At 39.9% G+C, this 23,339-nt stretch overlaps 2 protein-coding genes across 8 annotated transcripts in view; both read left to right on the forward strand.

The window, feature by feature from the left end:
• Positions 1-5,935: 5,935 nt before the first annotated feature.
• Positions 5,936-12,494, forward strand: fxyd6 (FXYD domain containing ion transport regulator 6). Of its 7 annotated transcripts, none has more exons than XM_042414747.1 (8): positions 5,936-5,950; positions 8,467-8,520; positions 8,919-8,942; positions 9,927-9,962; positions 10,101-10,175; positions 10,398-10,434; positions 10,547-10,596; positions 11,515-12,494. In XM_042414747.1, exons 2-8 carry the CDS (start codon positions 8,472-8,474, stop codon positions 11,550-11,552), a joined length of 309 nt encoding a protein of 102 aa, XP_042270681.1. In that variant the 5' UTR covers positions 5,936-5,950; positions 8,467-8,471; the 3' UTR covers positions 11,553-12,494. The 7 variants fall into 7 exon arrangements, with proteins under 7 accessions (XP_042270681.1, XP_042270680.1, XP_042270684.1 ...); XM_042414746.1 differs by having other exon boundaries at positions 5,942-5,997; XM_042414743.1 differs by lacking the exon at positions 5,936-5,950 and adding an exon at positions 6,112-6,399.
• Positions 12,495-17,193: 4,699 nt separating this feature from the next.
• Positions 17,194-23,339, forward strand: part of LOC121899270 (Down syndrome cell adhesion molecule-like protein 1 homolog) — a 105,440-nt gene continuing 99,294 nt past the window's right edge. Inside the window, exon 1 of the mRNA XM_042414982.1 lies at positions 17,194-17,707. Coding sequence (XP_042270916.1) covers positions 17,674-17,707 — 34 coding nt within the window. The 5' untranslated portion in view covers positions 17,194-17,673. The remainder of the gene's footprint in view (positions 17,708-23,339) is intronic.

A 23,339-nucleotide genomic window follows, 5' to 3' on the forward strand; every position in this document is an offset into this window, starting at 1 on the left:
GGATCCTGAAATACACACTCAGGACACAGAACAGTTGGTGGGGTGCGGTCTTGTGTAAAAACACATACAGTAGGCACTGAATATAGTTTTTGATGTATGACCTTGTCTGCCTCGTCCATAATTCACCAGTTAAAATCTTACATTGTAATTTTAGACATTAGTTGGTACTGCTTTTGCACATTTGCAGAATGACATGATGTCAAAGGATAGATCATTATTTTTTTCATGTATCAGTGACTTTTGGGCACTGTCTATTTTATCGTCTTACTGCTCCCATTACTTTGATTCATTGTTGTCTCTTTGATTGCTCTCCTGTTTCTTCCTCTCCCTCGTCACATTTGCCTCACCACATTTCCTGACCTTTCTTTTAATGCTCTGTGTATTTTATACTGGAAATGTCACTATCATACAACAGACTGCCCTTCCCTTGTCCTCTCCGCTCAGACAGTGTCTCCTCTGCATGCCCTTCGCCTGTACTCTCCTACCAGACGATGTCCTTGTCTGCTTGTCTCTCATTCTCACTGTCTTCCTGCCTGCCCTTTCCTTGTCCCCAAATTGCAGAAAACGACCTCCTTGCCTACCATTTCCTTGTCCGCCACAAACAGATACACTCTCCTTGTCTGCCCTTTTCTTGCCCTCTCCTCTGAGACAAAACAGAGCCTGACTCTGGAACTTGATATAGCTCAACAATAGCAGAGATAAGGGAGGTTAAAGAAAAATAGAGCAGCAACTGCTCAGGTGCCATGTAGCATACCTATGGAGAGAAAGGCTGGCACTGAATAGCTGCTTGATATATTACATTGGGCAGTGACATGCTGTCAAACACCCTAAAGGATTCTCACGGGACAAACGTGTGACTGACCTACTAATGGATAAAAAGGCTCCAATCAACAGAGATTCATATTGCAACCTAACAAAAGTTTCATAGCTGTGATCTCATCATTTCATTATTTATGTCGGGGTCAAAAATATCAGTCAGAAAAGTTTGTTTCATCAGATATAAAATAGAGCAAGACCAATAAATTGACTGGGCAGGCATATAGGTGTATATGTCAAGAAATTGCAGTACATAATTAAAAAAGATATGTTTAATGGCATTTAGAAACAGTGTCTTTTTGCATACTGTAATGTGTCAAGTAGAGAACTGACAACTTTATTTTTCAACTGTAAAATTCCCAGCTTGGTACACATCGTACACACACATAGAAACAAATTTAAGGGATTCTTAACAAAAAATATTGTTTAGGTCATGTGTTTATTGTAAAGAAATCATCTTTATCAGCCAACTCTCAAATATTGATATAAGCATTAGCTTCAAAAATCCAGTATTGGTTGGGCTATAACATAAAATCAAGGTAGTTTGTCAATTAGATTTTGTAAACTGAAGTATCACAAGATATTATTGTCAATACAATTCTTTCTAATGCTCTATTACAGATAATAGAATAAGTTCATAGTATTGTTCTTCTGGTCTTCTGGATATTTGGTGTTGATGTCCATACAGTATGTGCCAACCTCCAGTCAATCAGCTTTTGTTCATTATCCATGTTTTGGACCACTAACCAGACCACAGGGGTGCAATTGTGATAACATGCTCTATCTAGAAAGCTGCAACAATTACTGTCAATAATCAATGCAGAACTTCTTTCAAATAGAGATTTGTACCACACAAAGGTCTTTTCCCCTTGTGCCTGAAAAGAGTGACAAGTGCTGTGGTGGCCAACCACACCAACCAATGGCCAACCAGTACTGAGAGTCTGACTAATTGCTCGGCCTTTAAACTCAGACTATGTTTGGTTCCTCCAGAATCAGTGGAGGTTGTCCAATGGGCCACTTAACCCTGCACACTTGCTGTCATATCTATGCCATTAACAAGTGCTCTAGTGTGAAGAGACACAAGGGCGTCAGACCTTGTATATTACACCCCCCTCATTCCCTCCATCCACCAACTAACCCTCCATCTTTCCCACCAACATTTTGCCCTTTCATTAGCCTCACTTTGACAGACCTACAGTATCTCCCCATGGCCAGTGTAGGAGAGCTATTCCATATTACCCTTGATAAATATAGTGCCAGTGCCATATAGTGCATATGGCAAATTACCATCATCTTGTACACTTCACATTTTTATAGCTTTCTTTAATTAGCATGTGGCTGTCAGTCAACTATTTGTAGTTGTTTCTGATTGAAAACATTGATGGAAGAGAGAGAGAGTATCAGCCAATGGATGGCTTATCCCAGTGGTCCACATCTGTAGAGTTAGATTGTGTTTTTATCTCTCCAACCACCTTTCTCTATTCATCCCATATCCTCTCAGATATATATAGGTTTTCACACCAGTTGGTCAGCATGTGATGATTGAAAGATGAGGAGGAGGGTTAAAAGGAAAAAGAACAGGGTTAAGGCAGTTAACATCAACAAAACTCATGGTCAATGTAACTGTATCTCATCATGGTAAACAGCTCTTCAGTGGTGTGAGATTTGAGCCACAGTTGAGCATTTATCACCGTAAAAAAATTTTTTAGTGAGTGTCTGAACTGCATGACAAATGCCAACCCCGATTCTAAGAAGTGATAGAAAGGGGAAACAAAATGCGAAAACTGGAAGTTGTACAAGACAGGAAAGACACCATAAATGGTGGAAATGTCATTGATTATATTACAGGAAACATATTTCTACAGAGATAGAGGAATGACTATTCACAAGGTGCTTGTGTTGACAGTTGTGTTGAGTGGAGGCTGAAAGTATAAAGTGTTTGTGTGAGCTGTTCAAGGTGTTCCTCTTGCTGCAGAGCTCAGGGAGCCAGTGTGCATACACTTTAGTAATTTATTAAAGGCCGTTGGACTGCAAGAAAAATATTGTGTCTCTGGTATTTAATTACCTTTATCACCTAACTAGACAAGCTTATATTTCAGCTGCAACAACAACACCTCTGCCCTAATCTGAATTATTTGCCCGCATGCTGCTGCACTTGAGTCGGATCAGTGTCTATTAATGTGCATGGACTGAATGTAAGTGATGTACAGTTCAGGGCCAGCCATCAATCCTCACCTCTGATGTGAAAAAAGATCTCATTCAAGATGTGTAGCTGTGACAGACATTCCTACAAAGATTATTTTGTCATAGCTCATCATTCATCTCTTTTTTTGGCTTTAACTAGACTGTAAAAGTACCTTAACACATACATCAAAAGACCTTGAGGAAAGACTTCAAACATTTCCATCTTGACTTTATAGTCCAAATTGAAATGAAAATCCTCCCTAGAAGAAGAAATTCTCTTCTGTCTAGACTTAAGTCTTTTAGTACTTATGGACAAGACTACTGCAAACCTTGAGACAAGAAGTCCTTATTGTTACCGGTATTTATTAGCAGTAGAAAGCTGTAACCTCTCAATGACTGTGTTGTTTAATTTATGATCCTGTATAACAGCCTCCCAAAAGAATGTCAGTGTAGAAAAACAAATAGTGTCAAAGATCTGTGCCCGACTAACCTTTAATTGAAAACATCCATTTACTCAAATACATCAAGACAAACATACATTAAAATTATACATTATAGTGCACTATTCTTGAAAAACAGTCTATGAAATGTTTGTTTTTTAATCTAAGGGTACATAGCATCATTCATTTTCTTTTTAAGTGGAGATGCCATTTAGTATAATGGATGCTATGGGCCCTCTGTTCTTCAGTTGTCATCTTTAGTCGAATTATTTCAGAAATGTCCTAGTTAACAGTGTGTTGCTCAGATCTGTATTAGGGCTCACAAATCAAATAAGCACCAATGCACAAATAGCAACTGAGCAGGAATGTTATAATGACTATAATGGACTCATTATGTTCATTTAAGTGCATTATGTCCTGTACCGCTGATACAGTTACGGACACACAAACAAATGGACCCAGTCAGTCAGCAAGCGAGTCAGCTGGATGGACAGATTAAGGCATGTAGGCAGACAGGTAGTACTCTCAAACTTAAAAACAAGACAGATAAAGCCTGAGTGATACAGTATGATACATTTGGATTTCATTACTTGTGTAGAGAGTATGCATGTTACTGTTGCATGTTATTTCAGTGTAGAGCTTTGACATGCTTCATCAAATACATCACCATTAAATCCTGTCTCTCCAGACAGCCTCCTCCTTCCAAATACATCCAGACTGACCCAACTCTATTTGTCTATACCATTAAACCGCTTCTCTCAATTCTCCTGCAGTTAGTTTCTTTGATGGTGCCTGATCCTTGATGTATAATACATTACCTGACACTTTGTTTGCACTGGAGAGTTTGATGAGGGAATTAGACCACTCATAGATATTGATTTATGAGTTGTTCCCACCAGGTCTGCGTCTGTACAATCATAAGTGCCTGGGTCATTATTTTATTGAAATATCAGAAAGAGAAAGCAGTAGATTACCTGACCTTTTAAAGTTGTCTTTGTGGGAGTTTTATAAATGTGAAGACCCAGACATGTACTCATTCCGCCTATTAAAAGTAAAAAGGAATGGCAAAGTTTAAGTCAAATAGAGTGTTGCTTTAAAATGGATTTTCAGACATAATTGGTACAAAGTGCATGTCATTTATCAAGTGCTTTCATTTGACAAAACTATAAACCTTAAAGGGACATTTTGCACATTTCCAGGTCTATATTTTTAATCTGGGGCTCTGCTGGAATATCTTTGCATGACTTACAGTTAAACAAAACAAAACACCCCTTATCTTATACTGACCCTTTACACAGCCCCTCAGTTCAGTCTCTGTCTGAAACAGGCAGTTTTAGCTCCCGTCTCTTTAAGGCCCCCCCCCACTGTTCTGTTTGGTTAGTAGTGATGGGAATTACGGTTCTTTGAAGAGAGCTGGATGTTATGGCTCCATTCCTGTCGAAGAGACGTTCAAAAGAACAGCTCATCTTTCCCTTTAGGGGGCAGGGGTTACTAGGTTTACCTGCAAAATAAGTCACTAGAATAATGATAGGGTAAGATTTGGATCAGATTCACAATTGCACACTTGAGGGTTACTGGCACAACATACAAAAGTCTCACCATGCTTGGCTCTTAATATCAGACCCAGACTGGCCATCAGGAGCACTGGGAGAATTCCCGGCAACCTGGCAAGCTGATTGGCCTGACACACCAGGCCAGTGTTAAAAATTTTAAATGAAATGGGTAAATCAAAGAGAACACAGGGCAGCTAGAGTCCCTAAGAACTGTAGACTGTCAATCCCCCACCTGTAACGGGTATCACAAATGACACCAGTATATATTTTACAGTCTTTATTCCACACAATGTCAAGACAATAGTAGCGGTCAGAGAAACAGTTCTGATGAGTATGGCTCCACCAGGAATCGAATCCCGAACTTCCACTCCTAAGGCAGACAAACCACAGCACTGGCAACAGTCCTTAGGCAGGCTTGATCGGTGACGAAGAGGGAAAGACGCAACACTGCACAAGAACAGTCTCTAGTCCAGAGCTCCGGGGGAAGCAGCAGTGTGTGGTGGGGTGGGGAGTACTCACTGCTGGAAGGCAGTAGGCAGGGCGTCATGGACTGGGCTGCTTCAGCAGCAGGTAGACAGGCAGCAGAGCAGATGTAACCAGAGAAGATGGCAGAACAGGAATAGGAACGTCTCTCAACCACAAGCAGATAAAGACCAGGGGACAGGCAGGCAGAACTCAGAGTCAGGGACAGAAGGCTGGTGGGTTTACCGGGGCAGAGACGACGGGCAGTGGTCAGAGATGAGCCGATCAGGAACCAGGAAGGCAGTCCGGAGATGAAGGTGAGACAACTTAGCATAGACAATGTGACAAAGAGGGAGTGGGCCGAGGCAGCTTATATACTGACTTGATTGGAGATGATGAGCAGGTGGGAGCGCCAGGTGAAAGTGGTTGAACTAATGAGGGGTGTGGCAGAGCAGAGAGTGAGACTGAATGATTGGACAATTCCCACAGCAACAGGTGAGGGGGAGAGCAGACTCTGACACCTGCCTGCTTTTAACCTGATGGTACGATCTCTGTTTGTGATCACATGTGATTGGTTACATGCACATACACATCAACACAACATTTAGTCAGTGTGGCAAAAAGATCATCTTCTTCTTCTCAGCTGGCTCCCATCATTCATTTCAAGGAGCTGGCTTATAGAGCCAACTAGTTCACGACCGACACATCACTATTGGTTAGCTTACGGAGGCTGTGTCAGGGCAGACTTCCGGCCATCAACAAACCATGAAACAAACTGTAATAGTAGGATTTCACAACTTTTTCTTGTTCTTTACGTGAGATGTCAACGTCTTAGATACATCTGTATGCATTCGAGTGTAAGGGTTTCTGCCTTCAGATAACCAATACCCACTCCCGATGTGGATAAGGCACCGGCTGATGGCTGTCCTCTACCTCTGACCTAGGTATCGAACAGGTTCCCAAAATCTACATGGGAGACCATCTTAGCCTTGCTTAGGGAACCAGAGTTCAGCCTGGCCTCTATAATCACCAGCTGTCACTGAACCTCTCTAAATGGGCCTATTTAGTCAGGAGTGCCTGACAGCTGGGTCGCAATGAATTGTATTGGTGCAAATAGGTGTTGGAGGTTTGAAAGTACTTCAAGAAGGCCTTCTAACAGGTCATCACTGGAGGAGGCCCAATCTGATGGTCGAGGGTACTCGCCTAGTTTTATAGGGCGGCTTCGATGCCCTGGCCCCAACAGTTTAGCCAATTAAACAAATATAATAAACCTTTCAATCTGATACTGTACTGAAATTATACCTCTATTACATGTGCAGCAGGTTGATCTCAATCATTATATCTTAACCTTTACAATTCTGTTAATTAATAAACATTGCAAGTTTATCCTTAGCAAATTACATTATACACTTGTAATCTAAATACATTTAAATCTCATGTCAGCCATATCCCAGGGAGGCGTCCTATTACCTGGAAGGAGATACTAGAAGACCTCAGAGATGAGCACAAGTCAGGAACTTTGGTTGGAGTATATAAAAATACAATCCAATTTTATTTGTTTTGTTTTTTCAAAAATGAGTAATGTAAAATGCAAAAAGTAAAATACTAAAACTTGAGTAAAAAAATTAAAGATGCAAAAAAGGCAAGCTGGCAAAAGGACCTCAAGTGATGACCCAAAAAAGGAAGCCCCCAAAAAAGAGCCCTGTCTCTCTTCGCTTTTATCAATCAATACATCTCCACCTTCTTACAGTCCTACATCCATATGTGGTCTTCCACCAGGACTTTTACCAGCTACATGCTAATGTTTTATGACTTTGCACAAATCAGTGACCTTTCTTTGACTGTCACCTACAACACATTCCATGGAACATTTTAAACTTCTGCTTTTTTATGCTTTGTCTATGTCATAGGTGATTGTTTGTGCTTGTTTAATCTTGCTTGAAAATTCAGATGTATTTCAGTAAAAATTGTTCAAGTTCCGCACAAATGGTGTAGACTTTTGACCATGTTTTGACTAAAATTAATATAATGTAATTAAATAATTTAGTCAGAGGTAGGTTTGAGTAGAGTTTGTCTCGGCTACTAATAGTGGAACTGTCAACATGAGACAAAAGTCAATCCGAAATATGAGAGTGGAAAACATAGGGAAAAACCTTAGCAACAAACATAGCAACCAAAGCTATGGAACGGACGGCTGTTTTTGGACACTAGCAGCGGCAAGGTAGAAAAAAACATTGCAAACAAAGTGTGCAGAGCAGGTTGAAGCCTGGGCTTTTAACTTGCAGGGAGCATTTATACACACATTAAGCTCAAGTTTTGGAACTTTGACAATGTTTAACATGGATATCCAACATCATAACAGTCTAATAAAAGAAAACTAGAAAAAGTATGATATGTCCCCTTTAATCACACTATAGGAGCAGATATTGTTGGAGAATAATTAATGTAAATTTAACATTTTGCTTTGGCTGGGAACATATACTCTATACATTGGTTTGATTTCTGTAAAAGAAAAGCATTATGTTTCCTCCAAAATGTATTAGTATCAATCCAAATTAGTGGAGTATTTCATAGGAGACACAATTGGTGTGTGTGCATGTAGCCTACAAGAAAATAGGCCAAGGTTGTGTGATGTCCATGGGGAGGAAGGAGTAATCTCTGCCAGGAAAAGAGAACATGTTTGCAGGCTCTCAACATGGATCATTACGCAAGATAAAAAGACTAAATCCTCAGGCCTTTTACGATTGTTAAACTCCTGGGATTTATAGAACTGGTGCTATTGTGACACACTTACTGTATGTATGCTTATGTATTCATGCTGTGTGTGTACATGTACTGTGTAGGTGTGTGTATTCATTGTCAAACACATTGTTTACGCCCTAAATTGTAGGGGTGTACGTATATATGCAGGAGTAGTGTAGCTTTATTAAAACAGACCTGTCTCACTGTATTTTTTTCTGTCTTTCTTTCATTCCCTCTCACCCTCCCTCTTTATTACTCTATGTCAACAGTTGCCATGGAAACTATTTTGCTCTTCCTCTCTTCACTCCTGGTGTGTGTGGCTGGTAAGTGCCCCCCTACTCGCAAAACACACATGCATGCACACACACTGATTGCCCATGGGGAGGCAGTGTAGAGGCAGGTAGTGATGTTACATGAAAAGGCACTCACTGGGTGTGGGGTCATAGCTAAACATCAATTACCTCTTGAGGGCTTTATGTGTGGGATTCACACTGGCTGACGGAGTGTGTGAGGTCTGTTTATGGTGTATGATTAAATGTAAGACACATAAACACATGCTTCCACAGTCACACACCACAAATAGATGATTTTTTTTTGTGACACATGGAACTTGTGTTGGGGGAAACAGATACCGTAGATAGGTGATTTCCTGTGTTTCACCTCTCTTCTTTTCCTTTCTCTTCTGACTGATCTGAATCACGCCCCCTCTTCGCTGTCTCAGCTGTAGCAGATCCCAGTGCACAGGGTGAGTACACTTGATGTAAGGTTGGGGTCCCACTTCAGTCAAAACAGCCAAATAGATTTGTGTATTGGTTTCCAGATCAGATCAGATGCTTATGGATTGCCTCACTTCAGTTAACAGTGACAGATGTATGGATTAAGTCCAAGAATTACCAGATCCAACAACACTTGATCGAAATTGGCTTTGTACTGAGTGAAAGCAGTTGTTGGGTAGGGAAGAAAGAATATATTGTGTCTGTATGACTACAAAACAAAATGCATGAAATGCTGATAGCTAACAATAATGAATGAAATAATTAATAAAATAATAAATGAAAAAATAATAATTCTGCAAAACCCTGGATTATGTCCAGTGCCAACATTTTTTTTTCAAATTCTCACCTTCTACAATATCTATGCAAAGATGGAAACTACAGAATGGTGAAGGTTAGGGAAATTCACAAAAAGTTACATAAAAATATAAAATGGCAAGAGTGTCATGATATGACACAGCCACATATTAAATATTCATACGTGGTTATGGATGAGGAAATATATATATATATGGTTACAGTTGATAAGCGCACACAGGTCACTTAAGGTCTGTGACGGTAGGAAAATCCGGTCCTGCATGAAAGTCTGACATGCTACCTGTCCATCCACTACCCCAACCTCCACACGCTTATTTTCCTACACAACGGGCAGACAACATTTTCACTGAACGTTGGCATGAGCCTTAACCATGAGGTGCAAATTTGTCCAAAGTAGACATAATTCCCAGGGATACTGGGCTGAGTTTTTTTGCTTGGATTTGGTTAGTGTCTCAATGCTACTATTTAAAGAATTTAACAATTTCTGACTATGGGGCCCCCAATTGGAAATATCAAAAAATATAGGCAGCAATACATGCTGCTACTCCACACATAATGATTTTAATTATGTTTTAAACAGAACAGATAAAATGGAAACATGTGGTTTAATATGTGTACTGTCTATTATATTTTTATAGATGGCAAGGAGAAAGTTGAAAATCCATTCGTCTATGGTAAGTCTAGAAAAATCTCATTTTCTGTAAAGAATGCATTGTCAGATCGTTGAGACACTGTCTACACACACAGAAACTAAAACATCTTTCTCTTGTGTCTCCTCTCTGGCATTCTGTCATCAACAAATTGCTCTGAAGACTATGAGAGCCTGAGGATTTGTGGATTGGCATTAGCTGTGGTGCTGTTCACACTGGGCATTCTTCTCATCCTCAGTAAGTTATCCTCTGTGTGTGTGTGTGTGTATTCTTGTCCATTATTATATTATGTGTACATGCATGAAATTGAATCAAGTGTTACAATCAATTAAAAAATAATCAATAACAATTTAGTATCTCAGTATTCAGTATCTTTGTTATCAGTTAACAGTGAACCACTATTAATATTGATAACACAGACTTCTAGTCAACACAACTAATGATTTCTAATGTTTCCAGGTCGGCGATGCCGTTGCAGTCTCAGCCAGAAGCCCAGGTATGTCAGTGTCCCCCTCTTATTGGGCAAAAAAGTTGGTTTGTATTGAGGCTTTTTTTTGGTCATACTACATGATTTGGTTACTATGACAACCTGTGGATCCTCTCTTCAGGGCCCCCGGAGATGAGGAGGCACAGGAGGAGAACCTGATTGTCTCTAAGGGTAAGATGCATATTTTCACTTTCTGTCAGCCCCTCTCACCTCTGGCTCACCCCTGACATACATCCATAATTGAATTTCCCTTTGGGAGTGCCCATAGCATGGGGAAAGGGGGTGTATCTGGTTGTATCATCTGATATAACTGGCTGGAGGGCTGATGCCTGATCAAAAAAAATGTTTTAACAGTCCCCAAAAGTTGGTGAAGCAATTACATTGACAACTGTACTCATTTATACAGTGCTTTCAAATCAGTCCGAGGATGCTGTGACATCCTTGAATGCACCAGCAACATAAAGCTGAAATGTTTAGAGTGTTCTATTACCAATCTCAATTAAGTTTCAAGTCTCTGCAGTCTTGGCAAGTTGATTTTCGTAATGTGGTCTTCATAATGCAGTGAAGGCAGTCATGGAGGATGTATTCAGATCTTACATAACAGTAACAATACCACAGTGTAAAAATACTCCACTACATGTAAACTTGTAACTCTGCAACATTTTTTTTTTACATAAAAGTAAAAAATGTATTATCAGCAAAATACACATTTAAATAAAAAGATATTTGTTAGAAAAAATGTAAAATTGTGGTAGCCAGCATTTTAATGTTGGTTAAGGTGCAGCTGTTGGAAAATGTATTCTATAACAATGCAGCATTTAAAAAAGATAATACATATTTTGCAAGTAAATTTTAAATCTGCAAGGTAATTAATAACGGTGGCTGTTAAATGGCAGTAGTGGAGTAAAATGTACAATATTGCCCTCTGAAATGCAGTGGAGGAGCATTAAATGAAAAAAACTCAAAACTGTACTTATATAAATTTCTTGAGAGGGTGAAAATAAATCTCCTGAAATCATTTGGAAAATGGTCAGCAACAATCTCAGGACTTGAGCTTCAACTAAATCACTTGTCTTTGACCTCTTTTAGCTGCAGTGGCCGCCAAAGAGGCTCCAGCAGAGAACTGAGGCAACTCCACTGGACCAGACTGCCTTCTGAAATGAGGATCAGTTTTATTTGATATTGATCCACTATAACGGAGAAGCAGCGGATGATTATTATAACTGGTTATATGACAGGGTATAAGTGGGGAGGTATATGTTTAGAGTTGTAATATGTACATAACCTTTAGCCTGTTGTGCTGTTGTGCCAGTCCCTCAGTGCTCTTGTCTGTTCCTGTGCCTTTCTGTGACAGTCTCTCACTACAGTTCTTTGTTTTAGCCAGTAGCACCTTCAACACAAAATTGTCTTTAAAGCCCTAAAAGAATTTTTAATGTTGTGTGGTCCGCTGTACTTTGTTTTGTACTAATAACTATATATGGCCTTTAGGTTTAGGATTTGTCTATTTGTTGTTAATTTTGTCAGTTGTCCTTGAAAATGTTTGTCACAATTTGGATTATAACACATATACATATTATATATATAAAAGAACAGATAGTTACAGATAATATATATAGTTAAATAATCTTCATTTAGGTCTACTGTATGTCTGAATGGTTGCGCTGTTTGCGTGCACATGTGGATATATGAATGTGAATACATGTATGAATGTTTGTACCATCATGTGTGCGTGTGTCTCTTGACATGTAAATGTGATTAGCCTTATATAAGACAATCTGAACTGCCACAGCTCTCTAACTGAGCACACGGATGGTTTGCAGGTATCTGCATGAGCTCCTCCACCGCAGTACTTTAACAACTTTAGTGGAGGGAGCTCCTGCATCAGCTGTCTCACTGCCTTCTTCTCCACACCTCCATTCCACCGCTCCGTCACTGGCTCCGCTGGGATTAACTGGTCTCTGGCAGACTATAATTAGTTTTTTCCATAGACATTCACTATAGTGCAGCAAAACTGTGAAGTCCTGGTCTTTCCTCTTTCCTGTTCATTTATTAAAGAAGCCAATTGCTCACTTAGTCTCTCTAATGTCATGTTGCTTTGAATGAACCATACATGTAGTACATTTCTAATGAAGAGAGAAGAGTTTGGGTGCTGAGTTTGAGAGAAGTGAAACCTAAAATTGATATTTATGTGCCAGACTACATTAATAGTAGCCTAATGTAAGCCAAATCATAGCAAGAGAACAGATGAACAGTCCTTGTTGTGAATCTCATGTCAGGTCAGGCTTTCACCAATCTGAAGTGTGAGTATTTGTTTTAAATAAGACTGCTGTAGAAGTAAATGCTAAGTTCATTCTGCGCATGAGGCCTTGTTGTGTAGCAACCTGTTGTGCTTTTGGCATAAATAAACAAAATATGTCTGAAAACTAATGTCTACAAACTCAAAATAACGTGTGTTTTTGTGTTCATTTAAATGAATACCATATTTTAGTGTGTATCTCATGCAAAGTTTTATGTTTAAATATGTTAGCCAAGAACATCAGATTTCACAAGCAACCCTCCAATAGCAAATGAAATCATTCAAAGTTCCTATGAATGTCAATCAAGGTTATACGCTGCTACTTGGGGCTATAAAACTAAGTCAGGGAATGGGTTCCTCATCAGCAGAGCCAATAATAATGCTGCTTTTTCTGCTATGATTCCAAAGGTTGGCAGATCCACTGTTTATTGGCATCAGAGTACAAACTTTATAAGACTGTAAATATGTAACTGAGTGGACTGATATATGGCTGTAGGCGTGGAGAAGTGGTTTGTGTGGGTGTGCTAGAGGTGGATCTGTGGGGTAGGATTTGTACCTGCCCCTGACGCAGATAGGGCCACACACAAACACGCACACACACACACCTGGACAGAGGTGATACAGGGTCTTCAGCAGCTCAGGTGAGTAGCAACTTGCTTTCCTAAAACAATGTTTATAGAAAATACAGGTCATAAAAATCAATTGGTTGTGTACCCCTGAGATACTTAAAAGTTGGTACAAAGTCTGAGGGATGTTAGAGACGGGTTGCTTGTTATGAATAATTCTTTTAATTAATGTCTAGAAAGTGCCCTTCTGTGTAAAAGAGAAGTTATTCCTATGAAAAGTTTTCCTTGCTCCACTATTTAATGAGGCAAAATATAAAAGCACACATGGTCCAATTAATATGCAATGTAAAAGAGAGTTTAGAGGACAGACAATGTTGTCAGTGTTTATGTTAATTGCCCACTATTGAAGAAATCTAATAGCAGTGATGCATTACTGCACTTCAGGGGTGTTCGACAAAATCATTGGTTATCAATTCTGCATTATTAGGCCGGCGTCAACCACAGCTCTTTGCTTCATCTATAACCTCTATCAGATTGTGCAAGGTTCAAGGTTAATGAATATTGGAGCTGTAATATATTAATGAGTAACTGTCTGCTTTGCCCTTAAGCTCAGTGGTGCATTGAAAAGGCAAAGACGTATAATGAATGAAAGCACTGAAGTCCACAACTCACAGTGGCATGCTTGAACAAAATGGAAAAAGCAAGGGAAATTTTTAGTCTCTTAATCTGTACAAGTTAATGATTATAGGTCAGGAGATCAAATGAGAATCTTGTGAATGTGTGTGTGTGTGTGTGTGTGTGTGTGTGTGTGTGTGTGTAAAAGATGGAGAGAGGAGGGTGGGGGAAAGGGGATCAATATCAATATCATTAGCTTCTTAAAGTTCTCAGTGAAGATCAAGGCAATCACTTTGCTATTAAGACTCAGAGAGGCAATTTGTCAGGACATATAGAGTTTCTGAGTCTTTCAACTAACTCTCATCTAAACTGGGTAAGCTGATTCAAACAAGCCTCTACAGGTCTCCGACTTTATTAAAATGGAGACCAGTGAAACCAAATCCACACAAATCTTTTACCCCGCAAACAATGATTTTCAGACACCAGACCTGTTATTACTATGCTACAAAAACATGATGTTTCATGAATGAATGTCAGATTAAGTTATTTAAAACAGCAGACAAGTATGGCTCACCAGCTGGCGTCTGCTGTTATCGCCGGCCTTTTGTTCATTGTTTGCATTATGTCCCTCCAGTTTTGTCAACTGAACACACAAACAGACGAGGCAACATGTCTTCTCCTAAAGGTAAGTTACGCAGCAGGTGAACTGCTGATCATCCAAATACAGGAGTGTATGAAAGAGCTACCGTAACATGACAATTTGCATGTCATAATATTTTCAAGGGCAATGTAATTCTCACTTTCTGGTTCTGAGTCAGAACCACTAACAACAACGTGTAAATCATGTACCTGGGTAATGCAAGGTTGACTTATTAACTGCTTATTTAGAGTAACGTAAGTGAACATATGGCTTGACCGTGACCCAAAAACCAAGGGGAGTCCTGCATTTGTGCAGTGCAGGCTCACCTCCACATTTTTCAGCTTTCTGCCATAGCAAATCATGTTCACCAAATTTGTACTGCCAGCAGTAGCGGGTTCAATATACTATGGAGCTGTTTGATAATGTGGGTGACCTAGGAGGAGACTATACTGCACCAGAAAATTGAAGACAATGGATACAGGTGCCCTTGTAGCTGGAGCAAAACAACAACAGTTACAATATTTTGGTGTCAATTTATAGGAGCACTTGTAGTTCTAAATCTGACTCCCAACCCATCCCAAACTCCCCCAAAATAGCGTGCTGTCTGTGTGAAAAACACCTTCAGGGAATGGACTGCCACTGACTATGACCTATTTTCTTAATTTCCACATGGAATCTTCAGTCAGTAAGGTCCTGATTATGAAAACCCTTAATAAATCAATAAATATAAGAGTATAAGTGTCTAAATCAGTACACAGTAGAATATTATTTCAACATTTCTGCAATAAAGTCTGACTCATGAATGGGACTAATTAAATGCATTCAATAAAAAGTCAAACAAACAAGTTTACAGCAGTTATGTCTCAGTAGAAATACATTTCCACTTCTGTCTGTTCCCGTCTCTTCCCAGGCGCAGAAATTGACCTTGATGCAGACTTTGTATATGGTAAGTGAGTGCAACTATAACTGCTTGGAAGGAAGCGTTTAAATATTAAACCTCTGCAAGTGTTCAGAAAGACAGAGAATGTAGAAAGCACGCACAAGATAAAGAGAGTTTCTTCAGCACAGGTAAAGGTTATATCGGCAAATAATGTGGGCAGGTAAGACAGAAGGAGAGAAAATCAGAGGGGCAGAGGGTGAAAATGTATGAAGGAAAGTGAAGTAGAAAGAGAAAGACTGAGGGTAAAATGAATGATAGATGGGGGCTACAGTAACAGCTGCCATGAATGACAGTGATAGTGTGGTGACAATGTCCTTTGTGAATTTGCAGACTATCATACACTACGTGTTGGAGGTCTGGTCTTCGCTGGAGTCATTGTGTTCCTTTCCTTCTTTCTGTTGGCAGGTAACTCAACAGCTACATTGTGTATGTGTCTGTTTGTGTGTGTTTAGGTGTGTGTACAGGCTGTCATGTGTGATTCAGCTGACAAGAAAAATAAAGAGGAGTGAAAAGGGAGTGAAAATAGAGAAAAAGACACCGAGAAGCAAAGCTGCTAAGGTGTGATGATTGTCTGATGTTTGCGAGTGTGGCTGAACTTCTGCCATACAGTATGTTGCTGGAAAGACTGGCTGAATGCAAACAAAAGTGCCTCTGAATATTGAAAGTAATGATAAAAGCATTTGCAAAGATAAAAATATTAAGCGGGCTGAAATGTATCTCTGGCTCCAAGCTTGTAGCTCAACTTCCATCACTGTTGTAATCTATGTCACCAGCTTTATTGAAATAAAGCACTTCTGCATTTTGAGAGGAACTAATGACTCAATCTCATTTTTCTCTTAAGGCAACAAGATTCGCAACTGTGGCAAATCCAAGGTAAGAGATTAATTAAATATGGCTATATAGTGACATCTATTGGTCATTATGAGACAATACAAATACTTTAAAAGCTGAAAATGATAATTCCTCTCTGTTTTAATATCTACAGCCAAGAGATGTAGAGGAGGACTAAACTGAGCAGAACCAGCGAGCCAGAGTGCAACAATGTGCCACAATGCTGTTGACTATTATGTTTGTGAGAATTTAAAGATTTTGTATTAATAAAGTATATGTAACCTTGCTGTGTTAATGTTTTAATTTGATGTCACTGCTGCTGCTCTGGACCACCTGACCTGCAACATCTGCGAATCAATAAACAGTAAATAGATTAAAAAATAATAATAATAATAAAAGCTTTGTTGGCCCTCTTCCTGTAGTATTAAATAAAAATCTGAAATTGTTTTTCTGTGCTTTTCGAGGTTGAGAAGAGCTTTATTTTTTAGACATCTCTTGGCCATTATGAGACAATACAAAGAGTTAAAAGGATAAAAAAAAAGGTCAAAGTTTTAACTCCATCTCCACCGCATCTCCAATCAGGTGCCAAGTCATTCAGAGATATGAAAATAACATAACACAACATAACATAACATAACATAACATAACATAACATAACATAACATAACATAACATAACATAACATAACCAAAAGTACGGTATGAAATAGTATAAAAATACCAAAATATACAACATCAAATAACAATATAAATGTTCCTAATATACAATGTAGAATAACAAATTTAACATGTAAGGAAATAAGGAAAATACTAAAAAAATAAGGAAATACAATTAAGTCTAATTATAAGAGTATATAAAAATACTGCATTCGGAAATACACTGAGTTGTATAGTAAAAGTATGTAAGTCATATATGTGTAAGTGTGGGATAATGTAAACTTCATGTATTTCTCTATTACTCTATTTTCTCTATATGCATGTTTGTTTAAATGTAAAATTCTTTTTTGGTACCATATAAGATTTTCCTATTATCTATGAGTTAGTCAGCGTATTTAATTGAGTTACTTTCATACATTGCTGTAGTCTGCTCCAGTAAAGAATGATTTTTGTTGTTGTTGTTGTTGTTGTTGTTATACTCACAATTTTCTTATAAAAAACAACAACAACAACAAAAAAAACATACTTCCCAAAAAACAAGGACTAGAATTAAAAACATGCTCTAAAAAAGGATGTTCCTCGGATGTGCGGTAAAAAAAACGATCACAAGGTGGCATCACAGGACCAGGGTGACCGCAGGAAGAAGCCCTTGAGCGGCCACAACTTCCCGCTACAGTCCTGCTGAATGAAGAGAGGAAAAACAAATGAGCCCAAACACTGTGGGGAATGAACAAGAAGGTGAAAAATAGCTCCATTAAACATGCGACGAACGTTTTAAAGGATAGTAACAGATAATATCACGAACTATGAATTAGACAGTTGGCCTGAGAAATTTTAATGCTGTCGTAGATAAAATTGAGACAATATAAATACTAATTGTTGCAGGAGAGGAATGAGAAATATAGTAAACTTATCAGTAGGGCAGAAATACTCAGAATTATAGCCATAGTTGCTGTTTTTGGTTGCAGAGGGGGTCTCTTCATCATGCATCATTAGTTACTTTCACACCCCGTCACTATTTTACCACAGGACGTCCTGTTTTGCCGTTACTCCATAGCCAGCTGAAGCTGAGCAGTGGCATCCCAAGCTACTGTATTTTCAGCGCTGCAGTACAGATGACAAAGCGCATTAATCATACCGCCAGAAAACTGCGCCTGATTAATTATCCCTGAATAAATAAGTCGTTACAGGGAGAGACAGGAGCTGTCAACTGGGTGAGTCCCAAGGACCCCCTGCTCTCTCTCTCTCTCTCTCTCTCTCTCTCTCTCTCTCTCTCTCTCTCTCTCTCTCTCTCTTTCTCTCTCTCTCCTTTCTCTTCCCATTCAGCCTCTTGAATCAGTGGAAAAATGAAGTACTGAGCTGTAAAAGTTAACACAGTCTACTGCCAAGCGGTGAGGCAGGCGGTTTTACCGGTTTGCTCCCTCAGGGCTCAGATCAGCTGCTTTCCATAAGGGCTTCAGTTGAGGTAAGCATGAGAAGTCATTTATCACACAGTTCACTAGAGCTGATAACATCACAGCTCCAGGAGGAGGTTTGGAGAACACACACATTGAAAAATGAAGCACAATATGCTGGACAGGTGTGAGATTGCTGATCAGTTCCTATTCCCATCAGCATTTAAGGTGGCATTACTGGCAACTGCTGCAGCAAAAAGCATCAGGGTAACTAAGGGACACAAGTGGGTGGAGACTGGGTGATGTTTTCCTTGTGTGGATGGATTTGACACAACATTTTTAAGGGCGAGGTGTGGATAAAGTAAAGTTTTCTATGCTGGCTGTTACAAACTTGTGACTGCTGCTCTTCTAGTTGGCTGCAAGAAATTTAGCAATTTTAATAATGCACCTGTATTTTGGGTTGAGATGATCTCTGCATTAAGTCATCCCATGTTCTGTGAAATCTCACAAAGTGCTGACGAACAGACCTGTTTTATTGCTGACAAAATGCTGCTAACTGTCCTTCAACCTTAAATGACTAACCTTTGTGTTTACATTCATTTTACCCATGTTCTTTAACAAGTACATTTGGCTGTATCAGGTACCCATGAAATTTTTTTAGTCACAGGACAAGGCCGGCAATATTCTAAATTTTTGTTATTGTCAACAAATCTCATGAAAAGACCTGAATATAGTCTTTATTTAAATGGGTCAGGAATATGTAGCGTCATATTTTCTGGCTACTGTAGTTTTTAGCAAACATTACTCAGGATAAAATAATGCATCTGTTGGGGACTGTTTACAGCTGCAGACTGTGTATGTGGGACTTCCTCAAACTTCATTGTCATGAAGGAACACAGTGTGGCTCATTGACGTGTTGTAGGGCAACAATGAAGCTCTATGTAGAGCTTCAGTGATTAGTTGATTGACAGAAAATTCATCAACGACAATTTTGATAATTGGACAATTATTTTAGTCATTTTCTATGCAAAAATATCAAATATTCACTGGTTGCAGTTTCTCAGATTTGAGGATTTGAAACTTTTCAGTGTCATACATGATAGTAAATTTAATATCTTTAGATTTGGACTATCAAATTGTTGAGCAGACAAGACATTTGAAGAAGGCTGTAATAAGCTATAATGGGCATTCCCTACTATTTCTGACATTTTATTGACAAAGTGATTGATCGATTAATCAAAGAAATAATCAGCAGATTGATTAATACTGAAAATAGCAGTGTTCGCTGTATTGCACAGCTCTTTTTACTACACAGACAATGCTTGTTCATATGAGCAAATCATTGTGAGTTTTGGTCTTTCAATTGGATTTTTGCTGATAGTAACAAAAATACAGAATATGACTAGATTTGTCCTTTGAATGAGAGTGGCCCCTTCCAAGTTAGTTTAATAAATCAGTTGTCATAGTCAGAACAACAAATCACTCAGTGTGTGCATCTCCTGAGTTCAGTTTGAGATTGTTGTAGTTGTAGAAATAGGGGAGTGTGAGGCATAAATAATCTCAACTCTGTTGTGCAGCAACAACAACATTTTCCCTTTATCATCATGGTCATTAAATTTGTTGTCAGAGTGCATTTTATGTGTGTGTGTGTGTTTGTGTGTGTGGGACAGAGGAGTGTTAAAGCGTGGGAAAGTGATAAGATCAAAGCACAGGGGGTCAAGATGGAAAGTCTGCCCTCAGCTAAGCTCTACAGCGTCCTCTCACACCTGCCATCTCTCTCTCCCGCTCTGCCTCTCTCTCTCTCTTGCCTCAGTTTATTGTTGACTTTTATGTAACGGACCAGAACTGTGCGGATTTGAGTGTAAACAGTAGTTTCTTTCAGTTTGTTATTTGTCATACATGTTATTCTTTTAAATGCCCTGGAGATGGCTACAGCTTGATGTTTGACATGTGAGTTACTTTGAATGACTAAAGGTTAAAGGTCATCCAGTTTTTGTAAGTATCAGTATGTTTTATTTGTTTGATAACCAGATTAATATCCAAAAGAATAAAAGAAAAGAAAGGAAAATGGAAGGCTTAAGTTGATTATCTTGTTAATCAATTACTTTTTTTTAAATCCTAAAAGCCCTTTCATCTCTTACCCAGCCCTTTTTACCACCATTAGCCATGCTACTGTTTCGTATCACAACAAAACTTTGAAACAAGTTCACACTCTTATTACCTCTCTGGTGTGTGTATAGAGTGAACACACCCGTTGATGTCATGGTAATTTAAAGATAGTTGAGTTTTGTCCCTCTTTTGAACCTCTTTTGGTTAATTTATTTTAATAGAATATTATACAAATACCAGAAGTCTTACATTATGCAATGTTTTTAAGAATTTGGGTAACTGAATTTCTTCAAAGAGAAGAAGATTTGATCAACAGGCCAGACTTGGACCATTATTAATCTCAACCTTGAATGGGAGTCACCAATTAGTTTGCCCTACTGAAAACTTAGCAGAGATCAGCTGATACAGGTCATACAGCAGTATATGATCTTCTAATGATAACATCTTTAATTGTGACCACTGGGTGTCACTAGATATCTCTGATCAATATCTCTGTACAAGTCACAACCATATTCCTCTGACTCACTCTTTAATATATTCAAATTCAAAGGATAAATGTTAATCCTTTACTGAGCTGTTCAAATTTCATTCTCCTCATTATGCTTGAGGGACACAGTTGAAGTCAGAAAGTGTGTTTGTATGTCACCCACTATGGAGTGAGAGCAGCGGGTCTCTAGGTTGGTGCCACAGAGGATGCCTCCAGCGGCAGCCATCTTGGAAGTGGTGGTATCGCCCTGGCACGGTATGTTTTTGTCTGCCGGCGTTCTGTCTGCCTCAGATTCACGTTGTTCCCCATCTCCAATTTTTTCTTTTTTCTTTTTCAATCTCATCGTCTTTTTCTCCCCCCCATCTCCCATGCCTCCCTCCATCTCAGCCATGTAAATAGTCTAATTTGCAAATGTGAGAAAACAAGTGGGGGGGGGAGGTGGAGAAAGAGAGAAATGGAGAGATGAACCTCCAGCTGAAGAAGGTGCCCCCCTACACACACCTCCACCGCCCCTCACCCCTTCCTCTCGTTATCTTCCCCAGCTCATTTGAATAAATTAACACCCCTTGATGTCTCGTGTGCACTTGAATGCAAAGACACACACACGCAAGCACATGCAAACTCATATATGTGTGTACACGTGCACGCACACCCGGCTGTAGGGAGCCAGAGCAGCCAGAAATATATGTCCTGCGCTTTGCTGCCATGTAGGCGCATGCTCACACACGCACACATCCTCTGATGTGCTGATACACTCTCACACATCTGCCACAACAATCACGCATGCTTGGTTAAAGGCAAACACTCTCCATTGGTCGGCGCCTGCTTGTTAATGTACTGTAGCACCATGGTGTATGATTCATATTAGCCTAATGCAGAGACTCGTTCATACACAACAGCCTGCACAGCTAGCTAGGCGGCCTCACAGATGAAAAGGGGCTCTGCAGCACCTCGCTTGGCTTTGACCATGTTTAGGACTGACAGTGAACACAAACTGCAGTTTATGGTGCTATGATGTGGTTTTAAAGGATCCGTTTGACCCGTTATCAAGTGATTTGCCTTTTTCCCGTGACCCTCCATCTCCTCCAACCACAACCACCATCACTCCTATTCCTGCAGCTCTCTCCCCATTTTCATTTCAGTCCCTGTGACCTTGTATACAGCTAAGCAGTAGTGCCCTCTCTGTCTCCTAATTCTGACCTTGTTGGGGTTTCAGTGGGCTGGGGGCTGCGCATTAATACTGGATACATTAGCGCTAATATGATCCTAGCATGTAGTCAGGGCCTGAGGGGAGCTCTGATTGTCTGAGCATTAACATTAACATCCACATTAACTTATCCGCCTCATCACTCTCTCTGTCTGCCCCTCACCCCTCCCTCTGCTTTCTCTGATTCTCTCCTGCCCATGCTCACCCGTTTTCTTCCTCAGTCAACAAACTCGCCTCCACTCACTCTCCTCCTCCCCTCGCTTCCTATCTCCTTCCCTATCTCCAGGCAACGACGGCGAAGAGTGATGGGGAGAGTGATGGAGATGAGTCACATGGTGCTATGGTTTTTAGTGGCGTGGTGGCAACATGTCCTGGGTCCTGTCCTCAGTGACAGTCACTGGAGCTGTCTGGGAGCTGCTTGCCTTTTCTCTGGCCTGGCTGGCCCAGCTCAGCCTGTCAGCCCCCATGATGATCACTGGCTGATATACAGTACAACCTGCTTGGTGCTGTCAGGCCGACTCACATCAGCCCCTTAACTAGCTTGCCATGCTGCCTTTTGCAGTCCTGACAGAGACTTCATGTGTTACTGTACAGGGCTGCTGGGTGGAGCTTCGGTCTATGAGGAACTCGGTTTGAGTGTGCAGGTGCTGGGTCCTGTTATATGACCAGTTTGTCATTGGGAGAGGACAAAGGAGTATTGAGGTGCAGAATACGTGATGCTGAGACAGATTATGTTCCCTCAGGGCTGTCAGATTTCTAAACAAGAGTGCCCATCTCACTCACCATGCACTGCAGGTGCACTTTTTAAAATCTGTTAATGCATTTCAGAACTGTGAACCAAGAGTCGTGGCAGAAAGCTGAACATGTGTTCATCTATAAAAAGAATTTTAAAGTACATGTACATAAAGTATTATGAAAGTGCTCCTGTGCACGCTCTATATGTGTCCCCATCGTTGTGTGGTGTTTGTGGGTGTGCATGTTTGTGGGTCTGTTTGAGAGAGAGACGGAGAAGGTGCGTGGGTGTGTGTGTTTCCACCTGTTACATAATAGAGAGTGGAGGCAGAGTGTGCTGCCTTTCCTGCCACACTACAGCGGCTCTTCAGTGGGAGTGAGAGAGGCCACAGCTTGCCTCAGCTCTATTCTACAACCAGGACTACTTTCGGTTTCAACACT

The sequence above is a fragment of the Thunnus maccoyii genome, chromosome 6 (assembly GCF_910596095.1).
Source record: "Thunnus maccoyii chromosome 6, fThuMac1.1, whole genome shotgun sequence".
In the NCBI taxonomy this organism is placed as follows: domain Eukaryota; kingdom Metazoa; phylum Chordata; class Actinopteri; order Scombriformes; family Scombridae; genus Thunnus; species Thunnus maccoyii.

Coding starts and splice junctions, on each gene's coding strand:
- fxyd6 (XM_042414747.1), top strand. CDS start 8,472: ATGGAAACTATTTTGCTCTTCCTCTCTTCACTCCTGGTGTGTGTGGCT. Junction 8,521..8,918: donor ACTCCTGGTGTGTGTGGCTG/GTAAGTGCCCCC, acceptor TCGCTGTCTCAG/CTGTAGCAGATCCCAGTGCA. Junction 10,176..10,397: donor GGGCATTCTTCTCATCCTCA/GTAAGTTATCCT, acceptor TAATGTTTCCAG/GTCGGCGATGCCGTTGCAGT.